Source organism: Larimichthys crocea, chromosome XIV, assembly GCF_000972845.2.
Source record: "Larimichthys crocea isolate SSNF chromosome XIV, L_crocea_2.0, whole genome shotgun sequence".
Taxonomy (NCBI): Eukaryota; Metazoa; Chordata; class Actinopteri; family Sciaenidae; genus Larimichthys; species Larimichthys crocea.
Genome location: NC_040024.1, coordinates 1,348,919 through 1,368,363, shown reverse-complemented (window position 1 = coordinate 1,368,363; position 19,445 = coordinate 1,348,919). Strand labels below are relative to the sequence as shown.

Below are 19,445 nucleotides of genomic sequence, written 5' to 3'. Positions count from 1 at the left end.
TGCTTGAAAGTTAATGCTTAACTTTGGAAATAGAACTGTTTTAGTTTGAGTGAATTCAATCCACCAAGAAAGACTGCTCTAGAACAAGCTAGGGAGTGAACCTTGAGTCTTAAGTGTAAGTATCACTATCACCATCCTTTCACTTGATACTTTTCTTCTTCCTGTGATAGAAGCTAGAGTATCCCAGGTGCGTTGAACGCAGCGTAATAGTGGTAAATGGGAGGCCCGTGAGTGGGAGGAGGTTGGCGGTGCGTTTCAGTGCAGCGAGGCGGCGCCTGCCCTGCCAGCTCCAGACTGCGGCGGGCAGAGCTGTTCGTAACAGAAATGGCGGAGGGGGAGTTGGACGTCGACTCGCTGATTTCCAGGCTTTTAGAGGGTGAGTTCGCCACCAAATTACATTTTATATCATCGTGTTGTTGGCGGGTACACTTCTCAAAGCTTATTTAGGCTTGTTTTCGACACGAGTCGACGAGAAAAAGGCCCGCTGGACTTAGCTAGCTTGTCCCGGTGTAGGAGTGAACAGGACCAGTCCCGTCTGTCGGTGATACGAATCAAACATAGGCACACATTTTAGTGAAGTTGGCACGAATTCACACCTAATGACGCTTAGTGTTTTTGGTGGATTTTAAATATGAGTGTTTCAGTGTGAAGTAGCGGTAACAAAGTTGTAGTTAGAGGACTGTTGGTTGGACCCCGACAGGTCGAGTTTTGGGGGGGGGGACGTCAGAGCAACCTTAAACTAACTATACAAATGTAATGTAGCTGTGAATAATGTCGCAATGCTTCTATTACATCAGTATTGGTGTCATCACTCAGGCATGCAGTACGTGAAACACCAGCGAACAAGCTTTTACGTGAGGGGACACCTCATCTCATATCTCCTCAGGCTCTTTACAACAAAATACACCGCGGTGGGCGGCAAGCTCGGGCTGCCTATCTGTGCCAGAAGTCTTATAAAAAAGAAAAGTGCATTTAAATGAATGGAGTGTGCCGAAAACTTCAGCACAGTTGTCTTGTTCCTAAACATATCTAAAATGTTTGTTTTAGCGTGTGTGTGCGTGGTTTTGACACAATCATAATAAAAAATGTCTGATTTTCAAATGGGGTTCGGCACAGGGCTCCTCAGCTGACTGCAGGTCAGCCACACTGTTTATATGGGAATATTGCTGAATGGGAATGTTGACACAAGCCACAGGCCTTGAGAATATTACACTTTAAATAAACCCGCACAGTTTGTATCCTGTAAGCAACTCTGGTCAACCTTTTCCCCCCATGTACTTTCTAAATCCATAGCCGGTGCTTTGGGATATTTATTCATGAAGTACACTCTGTGTGTTTTGATCTAGCATAATCTTACCAGGAGTTTTTAAGTCTGTTAACGAGGCACAAAACTATTCCAGTACTTTCGAAGAAAGCCTTTTTGTTGCTCCTACACCTTTTGTTATGTGTTGGGTAGAGGCGGATGACTTTCCTAGCAGAGCTAAATAAGGGATCCTGACAGAGGCGAGCTGCTGTCTGTCTCTTCTCCTGACAATGCCGAGACAGTGTCCCTCTGTGTCTTCAGTAAACATGTGGGCAGGCGAGGTGATCGATGGTCCGTCACACACACAGATTGATTGTGCTCAGTCAAGTCGCACGCGGATACAAACAGTTTGGCACGCTGTGGATCAACATGTCAGTACAGCCCAATCATCCAGATTGATCGGTACTGGTTACGTAATTGTGCTTGTTTGCTCTTTAACTGTGTGTGTGTGTGTGTCAGCTGTACAGTGACAGCAGTATGAGCCTGTATTGCCAGCTGGGCGAGGATGTACTGCAGCTAGTTAGCCCGACTACATGTTTAGGTTTTTATATGCAGTGGTGAGGAAACCTCAGTGGGGGAAATTGGAGGGATCTAACTCTAAAGGCTTCCAGATGTGAGCCATGGATACATCCAACCATCCATCTTTCAGCTACTTTCTCTTTCCATCTACAGCCAGAGTGTATCCGGCTGGCTCGTTCTTTTTTTTCTTTTGGTGTGAACATCGACTGAGAGGCAGGCTCGACATTAATGATTTCTTCCGGAGGCCGAAACCAGAGTTTGATGTAAATGTAACCCGTTTGAAATTTGGCCACCAAATAGTGCCAGTTACAAAAGTTAGACATAGTTTTTTTTAGCTATAGAAGTTTGAAAAATTGATTCTTTAAAGAAGTTTTCTACAAAAATTCTCAAATCCTAAATACAGGTCGTACAGAAGTTGAATAAAATGCTCTGAAGTTGACAGAAAGTCCACTGAATCGTCTGTTCTGGAGCTTCTTCATTAACAGAAGAAGTTGGCTCAGTTGTAACAAAATTATAGATTTCTACTCTCTAACATTCTAGATTTAAATCTGAAGGAGGGCCCTCGTGGTCTAAAGGTTAGAGAAGAGAGCTTGTGACCTCCCTCATTTACCACCACTCAGGTGCCTTTGAGCAAGGCCTGCTTTAGATCTGTTCCTCGGCGACCAGCAGATCAGACTGTGGTTGTTCTGGGCAGCTTCCACGTTAAAAAAGGAAAAATCCAACATCGCTCGCTCTCGGTGGAATTCCTTGTGGAAAAGTTCTGAAGTTGACATATTCATAACTCATAAAATGTGTTCAGTTATCGTAGAAGATGAAGAAAAACAGCAAATAATGAGCATATTGGCTTCAAAGATATGTCCAGGAAACAAGAATGTGACTATACATTGGGTAGCATCTATCTATACAATGCCTTGAGGTTTTCCATCAAGACACAGGATGACAATAAGTTTATAGTTCATCGAATATGTGACGTTTAGAATCGTTTTCTCACAAAAGGTGAGTGTTGTTTCGACCATGAGGAGTCTAAAGCAGACGGGCTAATGTGACCTGATATCAGCCTGGCTCCCGAAGACACATTTGAATCCTACAGAAGCAGATATACACACTAATGCACGCGCTCAAAGTGTCCGTTGTGTCTCGGTTTGTCTCCGTGAGCGTTTTTTATTTTAAGACCTGACCTTTGAGCAACACAAAAGAGCCCTCACAAAACTGTCTGACTTCACTGAACTAGAGCACATCCACGGCCTGCTTTCCTTATACTAAACTTTTAAGAAACGGCCTGTCAGCGACTTTCCACAGCGTTCCTGGACCTCTTCCAGAAAGTAGGACGGGATTTCCTTAACCGCTTCAATCGGAGGTCGATCCGTCGCTTCAGTTCAACCATACTCATGCAGGCAGACGCGCATATGTAGAGCTCTCTGATCTCCTACTAAATGTCAACAGGCACAGCTGTCCATGGTAGAAATTAACCTACCCTTTTGGGGGCACACACACACACACACACACACACACAGGGAGACTTTCAGCTCCGTTTGTTTATCTTTACAATCCAGTAACGTCTTAATATTGAATGCTGATGATGTGACGTGGTATTTTAACCCCAGTAAATTAACTCCCCATTCCAAAAAAATTCACATTCCTAAAATATTCCAGCGTGTTTATGGTAGGCTGAAGGAAACCTTTGATCGGACAGGCCAACGGGTTTATGGGAAATCCCGTCCTAATTTAGCAGCAAGGCTAAGAATCTAAAGACATGCTGGCAGCTCTGTGAAGCTGTCTCCTTCAAGCGTATAAACGTATAAACTAATGGACGTGTGGGTGGCAGACCACTCAGTGCAGAGGCTTTTTGTTAGCTTGGACGCCCAAATTTATGCAAATTTAAACACATTTGAAATTAAATTTGCATGTTCCTCCCTGAGAAGCTAATCATCTTTCTCTCTTCCTATTGGTTTACACAAATAACACACCTCCTGCTGCTGTCCTTCGTTTTCTTTCATACTTCATGGACGACTGCTTCTACTGTCAGGTTACTAAAAGTTCAAGTTCAGAGGAATGTTGAAAAGGTGTACACAAAATGGAAAGCAATAGACACAATTCATGTGTACACACACAGACACACATCTCAAAGCAGTTGTTTGGGTGACAGGCGTCGTCTTGCCGACAAGCCAAACAGGCTGATCGACTGACAGTCAGTGCAGCCTCCTGGACGGGCTCATCACGCAGGTTCCTGGCCTCTCTGGTTTCATTTGTACAATGACTCGTCACTCACTGTCCTGTGGCCATCGTCCTGTGAGTCAGAGGTGAAAGGTAGGAAACACAACGGCGGCTTCGGTGGATGAACTTACCAAAACGGGGGATTTGTGTGTGTGTGTGTGTGTGTGTATGTTTGGAGTTTGCATGTGAAGGCTGCGTGTCGACGCTCTGTCCCACTGGACTCTCGCATTGTTTGCACATGCACAGCTGGGAGTGATGCTGTAATGCCACAGTAATATGACTCCTGTTGTGGGATTGAGCTTGTTATTGTCTCCATGGTGCACGGTGACTCAAAGTGCTGCTGTTTTAATCCCAATCCAAAGGCAGCCGGTCCTTTTTATTAATTGGCGTTTAGGTGTCTAATCACAGGAGCGTGATGTCCCGTCACCGCGGTGAGAAAACAAATCGATACCATCACGGCCACATTACACAGTGTTTGCGTGACGCTGTGGGAAATCAATCAGTCATCTGTTGTTTTAGTACAGCTCTCAGTAGCATGTTTCACATTTCACAGCAGGATCACCACGGTCCGTCACAGCGTCCCCGAGCTGACGGCGCCTAAGCAACACCGCACAACCCCCCCCCCTGCATGTTTGTGTACAGTTGTTCTGTTTGTTGGTGGAGTTCTCCCTCCTCCTCCTCCTCCTCCTCATTATTTTTTTTACTATCGCAGCACTGTGTCTGAGTTATCCAGCGAAGCAGCTATTACAGGCCCTCAGCTCTCCCAACATGCTAAGCCCACGCTGGCCCAGGCTCTTAGCCACAACAGGCCCTCTGTCTGGCCTGCCAGCACAGGTGGCCTGGAGGTTTTATCTGCACAATCCACACCACGGCTCCCCATACATCAGCCAGCAGTATGGGAGGGGGGGTGCAGGCAGGATGGAAAGTTGTGTTTTTTTCAGAGCCATTTTGTCATTTTGGTTTATGGGTAAAGACGCCAGCCAGAGTATCAGCCCATAAAATCTCCTAAAGAGCGTTTCTCTGTAGGAGCTGTCCGAAGGTGTTTATTTCCTCAAATGGAATCGTCACCGACCGTTGGGCTGCAACGTTTTTAGACGATCTGCTTCCACTTTCCACACTGCAGCCCAATTTCCTTTAACATCATGTACAGAAACATATTCACATAATAAAGGTACAATTACATAGAATGACTGATATCGGCGATTATGTGGAGGAACATTACAGCTGGGTTCAAACCTGTTAAAAGACGCCATCACAAATGGTTGAACATGTTTGATTAATACTAGTTTAATATGACTTTATTAGAGGCTCTGCTTTCTTTCTTTTGTTGTCGTTAGATCATTTTTTATTATCTTTTATTGTCTTCGTTGGACAGGAGCAATCTCAGAACCCATCCGTTGTCACCTGACATCGATTTAGGTCAACGGCTAATGTTTCTGTGTTGCCAGATATCCAGATAACCAATATCAATCCAGGCCAGGACTTGGACTCCGATTAGCAGCCTGATATGAAAGAATGACACATTTGGGCTAATCTATAAATCGGTATCTGCATTTAAAAAAAAGCGAATGAAAATCTAAATCGTCACCAGGCAGCAACAGATATCCAACCCGCCCTACCAGGTGAGCAACCAGAGTGCGCTCTAGCTCAACACTTGACAATTTATGTTCTGCACTAGACCTAATTAGACAGTATCGAGCGAATTTGACTAATTATTTAGTTCACAGGGTGTCACCCAACTGAAGAAAGGCACTTATAGATCCTCCAACATTAGCCAGCATAAGCCCGTGGTCATACCAGACCATGTACGGCTGTAGCAGTAAAACTCCAGAGCGCGCTGACCTCGGCAGAGGTGTTTTTTATTGCTCATGAATTCACCTTTTCATTTGTGAGAGTTGTGTCGTGTTTTTGCTTCTCTCAAAAGTGAAATACTCTGGCTTTAATGGAGCGTGTGCTGTAACGTATCCCAGAGTTTTAGCCATTTATTAGGTGTGTGTGTGTGTGTGTGTGTGTGTGTGTGTGTAAGAGAGTGAACAGTGAAGACCTTAAAATTTGTTTTCTGGTCCGTGATGCTACTTTCAGCAGCTTGTAGGAGTTACATGACAAATCAAATGAGTTTTTTTTTTCTGGATCAAACTATGATGAAGTTTAGAATCCGTTGTGCTCTTCCAGAATACATTTCATATCAGCGTCACCCTCTTTGTTTTCGTCGGACGTGGAGGACTGCTGCTGCGTGGTGTTCAGGCTGCTGGCGTGGCACTCTGTTATGGAAACAACAATGGTGGAGCCTGTGCGGCGGGGAGCGTTCACCCCCTGGCACCAAACGTGGCACGGAGCTCACCCAGGCTTTTCAGCTGCCCAGCTAGGCTTTCCAATACACCCTCCCCTCCCCTCTCCTTCTATTCACTGCCTCGCCTTCTGTGTCCCCCCCACTCGAGCTTCTCTCTACATTTCTCTCGTTTTCTTCTCCTCTCCATCTCTTCCCACTGTACCCGTGCTCCTCCTGTTTATTTCTCCTCTCAATTTCATCCTTTCTTTTTTGCCCCACAAAGACGGCCATTCAACCCCGAGGCACTCCGAGGCGAACAAAACGTCCACTGAAAACTCAAAGCCTGCGCAGAAATGCCACCGCAGTCCGCTTTTCTGCCTCAAGATTGGCTCCCGCCCGCCTCGCCAGAGTTACTTTGTGTTCCTCATTCACTGAGGGGTCACTGTTTTCCATCGCCCCAGTGTGGGAGAGGGTTAGATGGAAGGAGCAGGGAGGGGAGCTGCTGGCTTCGTGCCTGGTTGGAAAGAATAGAGAATGGAGGTGGAGTGCTAGAAAAGGTCTGACAAGGCATCTTTATTGGGGCTGCGAGGTGCAGCAGTAACTAAAACATGCACAGTCATACCTGCTTAAAATTCATGGCTCAGCTTGACCCGTTAGAAGTTCTTTTCTTTATCTTTGCCTGGCAATTAGACAAAAATGAAAACACATTTTTACGCAACAAGAGTGAACATTACGACACGACTCCAGATAAATGCTGTCGGTAAGAGCGTGCTGGATGTGTGACTGCTCCTGCCTCCTGTCTTCAAGGGTGGGTAGATATGTTTGTTTACAGGTGGCTAGTAAAGTTCAGCTAACTCAGGTCTAAAAGACCAATATGTAGGATTTAGTTGCTGCATTGCAACCCCCTCACTTCAGCCTCTCCTTCCTAGCAAAAAGGAGAAACTACGCTGGCCATAAAAAACACCTGTAGGTATGAAAGGCTCATTCTGGGGTTGCAAAAAACAAGTGATTATACACTTAAAACATAGTTATCAGAGCTCAACGCTAACTGTTTTTTGTTTTTTTTTTATACCAGAGGATCACATGAAAAAAAAGAGTCTAGCCGAGCCGTACCATACCGTGGAAATGACAGCAATGGATTCAGTGTTCGGCAGGTACTTACTGGTACAAAGACGGGAGGCTGGTCTGGACACGGAGGCTGCCGTCTCAGCCAGAGAGTCAACAAGAAAGTGCCAAATTTGAAGCTACACGGCTAATTAGGCCAAACAGTTGGGTTCAGAACAGTTAGCCTAAAGAGCGCACCATGGCGAAGACATACCAGGGCACGTTTTGATAAATGTCTCAAGTTGGGGGAAGTTTTATCGCGCATGCAGAAATTAGCATAGCTGCAGTCGACTCATCGGCTTCACCTGGGATCCTCTCCACTCGCGTTTCATTGATGCAGCACGGGGGAATAACCGAAGAGGCTGCACGTGGGATCATAAATTACAGCGAAACTTTTATTTTCCTTTTCTTCAAGCACAGACCTTTAAAAATATTCGGGTTATGAATAATTCTGAATTCATTTTTCACACGTGCAAGTGAAATGCTCGCGCTGTCGATCCCTGGTTATGCATACTGTATTCCATTTCTGACAGAGAGCCCCAAAAAGTACTATTGATAGCTGACATTGATTGTCTGTTGTCCAAACATCACAAATGTAGTTTTTACTTTTGGAACTGTTTTGTTGCAGCTGAAGCTCAACAGTTGAATAATTGACTTCTAGGGGGGGGGGGTCAGCCCTATTTTTAAGCTCATGATATTGCGCTGACGTCGGTGTGAACGGGCTTACGCAGCTCTTTGCCAGTGCAGCTGACAGCCGCCACATTGTTGTGCACCTTCTCTTGCTGACGGAGTCCCAGGCCTGTGCCTGACTAGTCTTGTTCTTTCTATCACATGCAACAACAGAGCCTCCTCAAGCACTCCCTCTTTTTGTCCTGACTAACGAGCCTACTTCCTCCTTCCTCCATACAGTAGTGCCCATATATGGTAATGCCTTGAAGAAGCAATCAGTGTGTAGTTGACTTATCTTTCACTCTCTCTTTCTTTCTTTGGCTCCGTTCAAGTGAACTCTGCTCTTTTTAAATAAATGGAAAAATAGTTGACCTTTTTGGACCTTTTTTTTTTTTTTTTAGCAGAAGAGATGATGGCTGGAAAACAAACTCCTTCCTTTGACAAGTCAAGCTGGTGGCTGACTATCTGTATTAGAATCTTAAGTAGATAGAAAGTTTATTTCATTGTTCGGGGTCAAACTTTTCGACTAAAACAACCCACAAAGAAGAAAAAGTCAACTCTTTATCGACTTACCCGAGTTATTTGGAGTTCGAGCTGGTTTGATTTGTGTGTTGTAACAACTCAGTGCAGCACAATGGTGGGTTGGGCACCCAAATGTTTGGAGAATTAACTTGCCAACTGTAGCCAGCCGCACTTCAATTCAGGGAACACACCGGCTCATTTGTACCTAGAAACATCACCCTGTGTAACAAAGGTTAGCAGAGGACGGTTAAACAAAACAAGGACGAGAATAGCACAGCGAAATCATTTTAATGTCAACACAGACAGTTTAGTCGTGATTCAGTCACGATGTAGTCATCGGGACAGATGACAGTCCAAAACCCAAAGATATTTACTCTCCTTTAACATTAGACTAAGAAAATCCGGAAATTCCGATGACGGAGACGCAGCTTTGCTTGAAAAATTGCTCAAGCGATGAATTATCAAAGCACATTTAGATCATTTTCATCATTGTTCCTGCTTCCACAGAGCATCAAATGACCTTCTCGCACAAGTAATGACCTTTCCAGAGCTGAAAACCATGAGTCATTTTCACAGAAAATCTGCAACCGTCTCGATAATCGGCTAGTTGTTTCAGCCGTTCTGTGATTACAGCTTCTCCGATGTGACAGTTTGCTGCTTTTTTTTTGTATCATGGAAAAGTGAATATCTTTGGCTGTTTTCTAAAGCCACATTTCCAAGCAAGAAGATAATCCCTAGATGAATCAGTAATGAGAATAATCAGCTGAAGGCTTACATTTTCTTTCTTGAGGTGCAAATTGAAGCTCTGAGAAGTGAAATGGTGTTTGGTTCTGTTGGTTTCCTGACGCGTGCTTTCCTACTGAGGTTCCATGTTACCTTTTTTTTTTTTTTTTTTTTTTAAACATTCATTTCATTTTCTTCAGTTTTTAATGCGTCTTACAGATGCTCTCACCAGAGTGTATCCCGGGCTGCGCTGAAGCCCCGTACAGCCAAAAGTGTAGCGGTCTGAAGAGGTCTGCGTCTGGAATGCAAAAATCAGTCTGAGAGGGGACGGGGGTGCGGGGGGGTGGGGTTACGAGGCAGAGCTGTCCTCTCATGTCAGCACACTACTCTGGCAAGGCAGAGGAGGACGGTGACCCGGGAGTTCAGCCTCAGCCAAGAATGCAACTGAACGATAGATGGATGAAGAGAGGAGGAGGTCTGGGAGAGAGGAGACGAGGAGAAGAGCTGCTCGCAGTGTGGGGACCTCCTTTGGATCGAGCGAGAGAGAAGGACTCAGTCTGAAGAGGTCAGCGCGAGATCAAACCCAAACTTCAAGGCTCAGGCGGATGGACGGATGCGTGACCAAATTAGGAGAGATGAACTGTAACGTGGAGAGATTTTCACTGATCTCGCCTGAGCAGCAGCTGGGAGACGAGAGTGGAACAACAGTTTCCTCTAGTCCAGACGAGGCTGTCGTGAAGTGAAGCTCCACAGCTGTTTTAGCCAGGGACCTGGTTCAGTCTCAGACTGATAAACACTGAGCATCTGTTTGGATTGTCTGTCGGTGTCTTTGTGAGTCTCTAAGACTTTTGGTTTACACAGAGTTGATAGTTTGCTGCAGCTAAACCAGGCTTTCTGTAAAGAGAGTTGAGCAAACAAAATATATTTAAATAATCCGTTTACGGCTCATTTTTTAAATGAATTTGGTTTTTAAAACATCGGAAAACAGGCTGACATGCATGAATGGCTTGTGCTGGTCAAAGATATTCATTTACATGGGGGCTTATGGAGACTGACTCATTCTGTAACCAGCCTTAAGTGGACGTTTGGGCAGCTGCAGTTTTTGGCATAGTTGCCACTTGATATTCACATGACCAAACTCGCACAAAATTATTAAAAATACAAAGTGAGAGGCAGAGATGCAAAAACACAGGATCCTACACCTCCCACAATGCAAATGATAGCAGCTCTTTGCCCTCTCTGTCTAGTCACAGATTATATATTGTTCTAAATGTGTGATCTTCTTCTTCTTTGACCTTAAACGGTGAAAACAGCCGTGAGTTCTGGTTGAATAAACGTTATTTTAATGTTATAAGATGATATATTGAACGTTTCCTCCGCCGCTCTAATACTACAGAGGCTGTTGGTTTTCTGTGTGTGTGTCTGTGCAGGCCTCTGGTGTGCTCTCCCTCGCTGTTGTCAGATGCACTACATGTTAGTATGCAGGGCATGGGTTTGGCGGCGATGCCACTCTATCTGCAAATCAGCCTCTCCTACACACACACACACACACACACCAACCCACCTCCCTGAGAAACAGCAGCCCCACTCCACACCTTGCAGGATGAAAATTGGTCTTGCTGGGTTGCCATGGCAATCAGATGTGGGTACCACCTCCTGTTCTCTCCATCTATCTTTCTGGGTATCTCTCACTTTCTCTTTTCGGGTGGAGAAGCTGCAGTGCAGTGGTGATGGAGTAAAGGATGCTGGGGTACGTCGCCCACAAGCTCCTAGTGGAAGTCAAGGTCACTTAGTGTGTGTGTGTGTGTGTGTGTGTGTGTGTGTGTGTGTGTGTTTTGTGAAGGAGGAGACTGAGGAGTGTTTGTGTTCCCAGCTACCTTTTACCCATATGATGAAAAGGGATCCTCCCAGGCAAGTGGTGCTGTGTCTGAGTGTGTGTGTCCGTCCTATATCAGGACTCCCTCCCCTCCCTGTCAGCTGAGCCAGCACAGACCTGCAAACGCGTCACCACGGAGCCGAAAGGGAGGGGTGTGAAATCACTCTGTCCACAGCACACAACACACGGATACGCTCAGCATAAAGGCCAAATAATACAAGGTGTGCATATTTCTGAACCACAGGAGGATTTACGTCGTTTAGCATTTAAAAACCTCCACACAGTTTTGCTCGCTGTGTGTGTGTTTTTTATTTTTTTAGATGCCCCTCCTGTCTAAATATAGCCCCGGTCTGATCCTTCAGGTGGGATGTGTGTGATGGCAGGTTGTGTTTGGCTGCGCTGAAGGAGGCAGAGTGTGTATCCCCAAAGGTCTCTGGGCAGAAATAGCAGGGTCATGTTGCACATGTACGTACGTACACACACACACACACACACACACACTGCACAGACACTTTTAAAAAAACAAAGCTGCATGTAAAATACCTCCAGAGCCGCGAGGCGCAGACAGGAGTCACCTGCAGGAATGTGACACACACACACACACACACACACACACACACACACACACACACACACACACACACACACACACACACATCATCGCCGCTCCTTCACACTCCTCCTTTGAAAAACAAACTCCTCCGATCGCAAGGAGTGAAATGGTGTTCGTCTGCTCACCTATTAGGTGGTGTTTAACGCATGCTAGGGTTTCCGTCATGTTCCTGCGGTGTCATCTGACAGCAGCAGCAGTCTTAGTCAGCTCTGGCCCAGTTCTGTGGTTCACCAAAAGCTGGAGGAAAAGTGGAGGCGTCTGTGACGCTGCTATTCATCTCGGCACACAGGGAATATACAGGGCAGAGGCAAGAACGAGGAAACACTGCGGGGAAAGTGAAAACATGGACTCACAAACACACAGACCTTTGAAAATGCCCGACAGTAGCCATGTTTCTGTGTGAGCTCTGTAACACTGCTGGAAAAAGTGTTTTTTGTTTTTTTTTGTTTTCTTTTGTTTTATTCAAAGGAAGTTCAGTGTTGTGTTATGGCGTGCATCCTGGAAAATCTGGAAAAGAAAGCAGACGTGGTAAACGAGATGTCCTGGAAAATTATTCCAGCGTTCTCCTGATTTTCCTTGAGCTGAGGATGAACTCCATCAGGAAACTGATAATATCATCTGAAAAGGTTAAGCTATGTTCAAGATCACACGTTCACACCTCTACTACTAACGACCAGCTCTGAAAAGTCCAAAACTCAGAATAATTGAAGTCAAATTAGCAGGCTAACCTTTCAGTGCACGTCATCCATGCTACAGTAATAATATATATAACGTGCTTTGAGTTCCATTACGGTGCTGATGCTCATAGAAAACTTTCACACAATGATTTTAATTTGTTAAGATGAAACCAGTAGCTCGTCAGCTGTTCCCCAGATGTTTCCTGTGACCTTTCCTTCCTCACAAGAGGTCGTCTGGTTTCTTTTAGATTCAGTCTAAGGCTGCAACTAGCCATTATCGTCACGAGAGATTCATTTGCAGATTCTTTTCTGGTTTAGTTGACACCCTTTTTATTCTATAAAATTGTCCTTTTTCTGTGTTTTTAATGGAAGAAATTGTAGGAGCTTACAGAAACACACTTTGATGACTGTGTCAACAACACACAGCACGTTGAATCAGATTTTTTTCAAAGCTGTTGTTTGGGTTGTCACGTCTGCTTAACCAAAACTTGAGGGATCGTATCGTATCAGACATAAATAAAAATGTGTCTCTCTTCTGAACTCTCTTCTGTGGCCTCCACGTTTACTTCCATATGACAACTGGTCTGAGCTGTAAATCAGAACTGAGCACTAAGTTTACAGCGTGAATGTCACTTCAACTGTTTTTAGCTGCTGACTGAAATGTGTCCTTTGTGTGTTGAATGTCGGGTCACAGTTGTAGTCTTGTTCACATTGACTTTAATCGGGTATTTCCTGATTTAAATGGAGGTTTGCCGCCCAAATGCAGGAAAGACGGAGGAAAAAGTTTCAGGAATAAACCACGAGATACTGGAGAGGTTTTGCAGCCTTCATTTTGATGAAAGCTCACGCTTCATGGACTAAAACGGTACAATAAGTCACCTTCAGGCTCTAAAGTCTCCCATCACTGACCTGCAGGAGCCAGAAACCGTTTATTTGTATCTTATCTTTACTTTAAATGAGCTTTGTGTCACGTGACCGCGGTGACTCCCTCCCTCCCCTCTTCCTCTCAGTTACACAACAGGAAACGTCTCCGCAAAACTCTCCCGACAACATCAACAATGCCCACACGGGCTATTTTCATCCTGCGTCTGTTGACTAAACCCTGTCGCCCATATTTAGTTTGAAGTTCATCAAAAAAGCTCACCCTGTGGGAGACCATGTGTACAGTCACATGACCGTCAACAGAGGATGGACTGCGCTCTGATGGGGGCAGTTGGATAACGTTGTTAATGATGCTCAAACACACACTTCCTTTAACCTTCCCTCTTTTTTCTCTCTCTCTCTATCTCTCTCCTCTATCAGTACGAGGATGTCGTCCAGGGAAGATTGTCCAGATGACGGAGGCTGAGGTGCGCGGCCTCTGCATCAAATCCAGGGAGATCTTCCTCAGTCAGCCCATCCTCCTGGAGCTCGAGGCTCCACTCAAAATCTGTGGTCAGTAACCTTCCTTTATGTTTGTTCCTCTACACTGTAGTGCCTCCTCATTATCTCCTGCTGATCCTTCTCTCCTCCTCTCAGGTGACATCCACGGACAGTACACAGACCTGCTGAGGCTCTTCGAGTATGGCGGCTTCCCGCCGGAGGCCAACTACCTGTTCCTGGGTGACTACGTGGACAGAGGGAAGCAGTCTCTGGAGACCATCTGCCTGCTACTGGCGTACAAGATCAAATACCCCGAGAACTTCTTCCTGCTCAGGGGCAACCATGAGTGTGCCTCCATCAACCGCATCTACGGCTTCTATGATGAGTGTGAGTGCTCCGCGCTTGTGCACGTGTTTTCCGTTCTCGGCCGCCGTGGTAGATCTAGTTCTAAAAACGTACGAATCAGCACACAGACGTGAGCAAAACAGTGGTTGCGATAGAGAAGCAGACTTTCTGGGGGAGAGGGGAGAGGTTGGGGAAGATGTTAATGAACATTTTAAGGTTGTAGATTCTCAAGGTGGAGCTGGTTTTAACTACTTTATATACATTTAATCATTTAGGTGAATCAAGGTACAGTGTGAGAAGGACATGCAGCAATGACAGCATGATTCAGAGATTCAGCATGTCCAGTTGTTGGTAGCGTTGGAGAGGAGGTCTTCTATGAAGAGCTGGAGGTTCTTAAAGGCAGATCGGGACGCCCCTGATCTGGTAAGAACTGGTAGAACGTTCCATCAACGGGGATCAACAGACGGGAAAAGTTTGCATTACCCTGAGTGTACAGGTGGCAGAGCCAGGCAGCGTTCATTGGAGGAGCGCAATGGTCAAGAAGTAACATGTCAAGAAGTCAAGAGGGTGCAGAACCGGAGACTACTTTGTAGGCAAGCATTAAAGTCTGTGTAAAGTCAGAATAAATGTGTGATCTGAGTTTGTCAGACCAAAGAAGAAAGTGTTATTAACCGTCCAGCCAAATTTGAATGATTTAAAAATATCAACAAGTTTATGAAATTAGGTGTCAAAATCAGGTAAAAATGAATTCTCAGCTCCAGGACTGTGGGGGCGTGTCCTCTGAATGTGCTGAAGCCACGCCTACTCGCTGGAGCAGTCAAGCAGCCATTTTGAAGCGACTGAAACGTGTCAGATGAGTTCAGAAAATGACATGACTAACTTTGAAACACTCTGGGCGAGATGAATTCATCTCTATCTCTCTGCTAGGGGTGCAGGGGTATGCTCAGGGTGGCCTCAGCGTGTCATCGAGCCACCCTTTAAGGACCGCCCACAAAATCCTGGACTGAAAACTGGTGAAAAACTAAACGATATATTACTAAAATGTGGAGTTAGTGCCAGTGGAGTTAGTGGATCATCTGAACGGTTCTATAAGATTACGTAGTTTTAATCCAGTGCTTCACAACTGAGGCCCTCCAGAATGTCACCAGATAAGTCTGAGGCGCCTTGAGATGATTTAATAGTTCAAACAGACAGCAACTATTTTGCAAAGTCATATTTTAAGAGTCAAACTCTCCTGATCCAGCCAACCTTTTCTTTCTCCACATCTTTAAACATGATATATTAACCTGTAGTAATAACAGGTGTGTGATTAATGGGGTGAAAGCAGTGGTCCGGTCAAGTGAAGGAGGATCGCGCGCACACACCATCTCGACACTGAGCTCGTATAAACATTACAAACTGTTGTTGACCGCGAGGCTCGCTGAGTCACCGCTCTGTTGACTTTTGCAGGTAAACGCAGATTCAACATCAAGCTGTGGAAGACGTTCACCGACTGCTTCAACTGCCTGCCCATCGCTGCCATCGTGGACGAGAAGATCTTCTGCTGTCACGGAGGTATCCGCGTTAAACTCCCCGCCGGCTCTGCTCTTTGTTTCTCTGATGTTTGGCTCGTGTTTTGTCCTCACGCCTCGCTGTACACTGTCAAAGCTCAGCACTCAGTGATCTGAAGTGTGAAAGATAAAAAGATAAAGTTCCTGAATGTGTATATATATGTATATTTATATGTATATGTAAGCTTCACTCATATGTGTTAACACTGCATGTCCACAGGTCTCTCTCCAGACCTGCAGTCCATGGAGCAGATCAGACGCATCATGAGACCCACAGACGTGCCTGACACAGGTAGGTCCACACACACACACACACACACACACACACACACACACACACACACACACACACACACACACACACACACACACAGTGTCATAGTATCACTTCCTTATAGGAAGCTTATCTCTGTTGTTTTATGTTGCCTCCATTGATGCCTGACAGTACAGTTTGAGGTACTTTATACTAAGCGTATGATCATCCTATGATCGTAACAGTTTGTGATGATGCTTCTGTTTTTTCACTTCAGTAAAAATGTGTTAATTGTAATAGAGTACTGAAGTAGAACTTCCAGCCCATCCACGGCGTCAGGATCAGACATGATCCAGATACTTTGATTTCAGCACCAAGTGAAACCCAGCTCTGAAATTAGTGATGCTGTCAAAGAAGCTACAGGCTCCACACTGCCACTCTCCTCCATCAGTCTCAAACTACAGACTACAGTATAACACTATAAAAAAATATTCTAGATGATCTTTCAACAGCTTCGAACAGTGGAGCTGCATTTACATAAATAAAACTCGCTGTGAGAGAAGTTGCGTTCACTCTCCACTTGCTGACTTGAAGAGTTTTAGCACGTCGTCCCGTCAGGTTGACGGATCAAAAAACAAATCTGAGCCTGTATTTGTCTGAAGCTTCCCAGAGAACTGACCAAAAAATTCACAGTGACGCAAATCAGGCTCTACTTTTAGCTGCGGAGTGAAAAGATTTATATCAAATCTAAACACGGGAGATGACTCGTACGTCTGCAGGAGGGGGTGTCTGAGGGAGGACGCATGTTTATTTAGGATGATGTTTGTGTGACCTCACACTGCTGTAGATTAGACTGTCCACTCAACACACTGCTACTCTGTGTAAAGTGGTGGAAGTGAGTCTTTGCCCCCTCGTCACCAAACCTGGTTGTTCTTGTCCTTATAAGGCCTCCAGTGTTCAGAGCCTGGCAGCCGCTGTCTCTCAGATCCTCTTATGGTCTTTCAGGGAGACTGTCTGCTGTCTGGAGGTGAAGAATGTGTGTGTGTGTGTATATACATACGGGCAGCCTGTGCGTTTGAATACCTGACCTACTGTAAATGTGACGTGAAGGCTGCACTCCATGAGGTTAACGTTGAGTGTTTGTTGGCTTCCAGGCCTCCTGTGTGACCTGCTGTGGTCAGACCCAGACAAGGACGTCCAGGGCTGGGGAGAAAACGACCGCGGCGTCTCTTTCACCTTCGGAGCCGACGTGGTCAGCAAGTTTCTCAACCGCCACGACCTGGACCTCATCTGCAGAGCCCACCAGGTACAACACGCACATCATGATTTCAATAGAGAGAGATGAAGATGTAGAAATCATTCATCACCTCTCCTCTGTGTGTGTCTGACGCCCCCAGGTGGTAGAAGACGGTTACGAGTTCTTTGCCAAGAGGCAGCTGGTGACTCTGTTCTCAGCTCCCAACTACTGCGGGGAGTTCGACAACGCCGGCGGCATGATGAGCGTGGATGAAACCCTGATGTGCTCCTTCCAGGTATGAGGTTACCGCAAAGTCCTGACTCGGCTCTGTTGGAGCCATCACAGCCTGAAACTCACCGGCCGACCATGTGTTCGTTTGTCTTTGGTTACCTCTGGTAATTATAGTCACGAGGAACACGCACACACACACACACTTTGAGCATTCGTCTGAACACAACACCAGAACTTTAAGTCACCTGAACAAAAGTGTGACTCCACTTGTGGAACACCTCTGCCTGAACTACGGCTACAACTCAACATTAATCTGTGGAACATTTTTCTTAATGAATTCATGTTTTGGTCCATAAAATGTCAGAAAACTGTTTTCTACACATATCTATACAAAGCTGTTGTCCTGAAGTGTTTCATTTTGTCCACTACTCAAATAAATTCAGTGGATTTTCACAAAGACTAAAAACTAAAATAAATACTGTTCACATTGGTGTTGCTGAAATGACTTGATCTCTCATTAATGTAATAGTTAAGCAACTACTGGTTGCAGCTGGAGCCTGAACGCCACCTCCTGGTGGCCTCCAGCAGCTCTCTGAAACGTCAGAGCACAGATCAGAGTCATTTCCTGAAAGCTCAGACTAGTTAGACAAGTTTTGGCCAGTTAGAAATGATTTCCTACTCTGAGACACAGGCCCAGGATCAGACTCGTGTCCTGCACCACTAATCCCTAATGAACATCTCGTGGTAAAAGAACAAACTCTGAGGCAGCGTTCATTTCATGAACCAAAACATGACAAAGAGCTGAAACTGAACTAAAATGTTTGTGATGGGCTATCAGACATTCTAAAATGTACGACATTTCCTCTCAGTAAATCAGAGAGAACAGAGGTGCAGCGATGCACAGGTCAGGGATCTTTAAGACCTTTATGACCCACAAACTGCCAAGACACATTCAAGAACTCTGCAGGGCGTTGATCCTGCTGGGAGCAGCTCAAAGCTGTCCAGAGGTTTGGTTTTCTTTCCTTCTCCCACAGAAGTGGGAAGATCTCCGCTAAGTTAACAGACCAGTTGCTCCACAAAACAAAAAAAATCCTCATTAGAGACGCATGTTTTATTTCACACTCACAACCGTAGAGAAGACTAAAATGAACGACTTAAACTAAATTAAAGCTCAAACTACTGTCTAAAGATGAATTTCAAGCTTCATTTGAATCTAATGTGGTTTTCTGTGTGTGTTCCTAGATCCTGAAGCCATCTGAGAAGAAAGCCAAGTACCAGTATGGAGGGATGAACTCGGGTCGGCCCGTCACTCCTCCCCGCACAGCCCAACCTCCAAAGAAACGATGAAGAAGACCGGAGGGAGGAAGAGATGCAGAGAATGATGGAGGGAGAGATGATTGTCAGAGATTGTCTCCTGTTGGCTTTTCACTACACAAAACAAGTCGAAGCAACACTTTGCAGAGGAGGAAACGGACGGAACGCGACCGGTTTAAAGAGACACGCCCAAAATCTGTCTTTCATTTGCAAGGTTCATTTTTCTTCTTATCTCCCTCTGAACTGCTGTCACGCTCTCCTCTTCTTCCTCAGTGCTTCTTTTTCTCTGCATCTGTGTAACATTTTTCAAAGGTGTCATTCTGTAGCATATCGGAGTGTTTTTTGTTTTTGTCTCTTTGTCCTTTCGCCTTGTATTTTCTTGACAACAGAATGACAGCTAGTATAGTTTACCACATCTCCTTACTCCCCCCTGCCTGTATGGGCGCAACAGGTATTAATGACGACTGCTGGGTTTTCAATAAATAATACAGGAAATGAATCCAACCGAGCGCTCCGTGTGGTTCTTCTAACGTGTGACGCATGTGAACAGCACGACAAAGGTGAAGAAGCAGCTGCTTTACTTACTGTATAAACCTGGGTTTAACTAATCCAGGCTAACGTGATGTTAGCCAGTTATGATTCTTGATTTGTTAAACTTGGATTT

The 19,445-nt window shown here is 45.3% G+C and overlaps 1 protein-coding gene across 1 annotated transcript; it reads left to right on the top strand.

Moving 5' to 3' along the window:
• The first annotated feature begins 229 nt into the window (after nt 1–229).
• On the top strand, nt 230–19,285 carry LOC104919667 (serine/threonine-protein phosphatase PP1-beta catalytic subunit). The gene is made up of 8 exons (XM_027288017.1): nt 230–376; nt 13,792–13,923; nt 14,008–14,238; nt 15,646–15,750; nt 15,967–16,038; nt 17,154–17,305; nt 17,397–17,531; nt 18,710–19,285. Exons 1-8 carry the CDS (start codon nt 325–327, stop codon nt 18,812–18,814), a joined length of 984 nt encoding a protein of 327 aa, XP_027143818.1. The 5' UTR covers nt 230–324; the 3' UTR covers nt 18,815–19,285.
• The last annotated feature ends 160 nt before the right edge of the window (nt 19,286–19,445 follow it).

Excerpts from the sequence above, each read along its gene's own strand:
- LOC104919667 (XM_027288017.1), top strand. The coding sequence starts at position 325 with ATGGCGGAGGGGGAGTTGGACGTCGACTCGCTGATTTCCAGGCTTTTA. Across the intron at positions 13,924-14,007 it reads GGCTCCACTCAAAATCTGTG|GTGACATCCACGGACAGTAC; the intron begins GTCAGTAACCTT and ends TCCTCCTCTCAG. Across the intron at positions 16,039-17,153 it reads CACAGACGTGCCTGACACAG|GCCTCCTGTGTGACCTGCTG; the intron begins GTAGGTCCACAC and ends GTTGGCTTCCAG.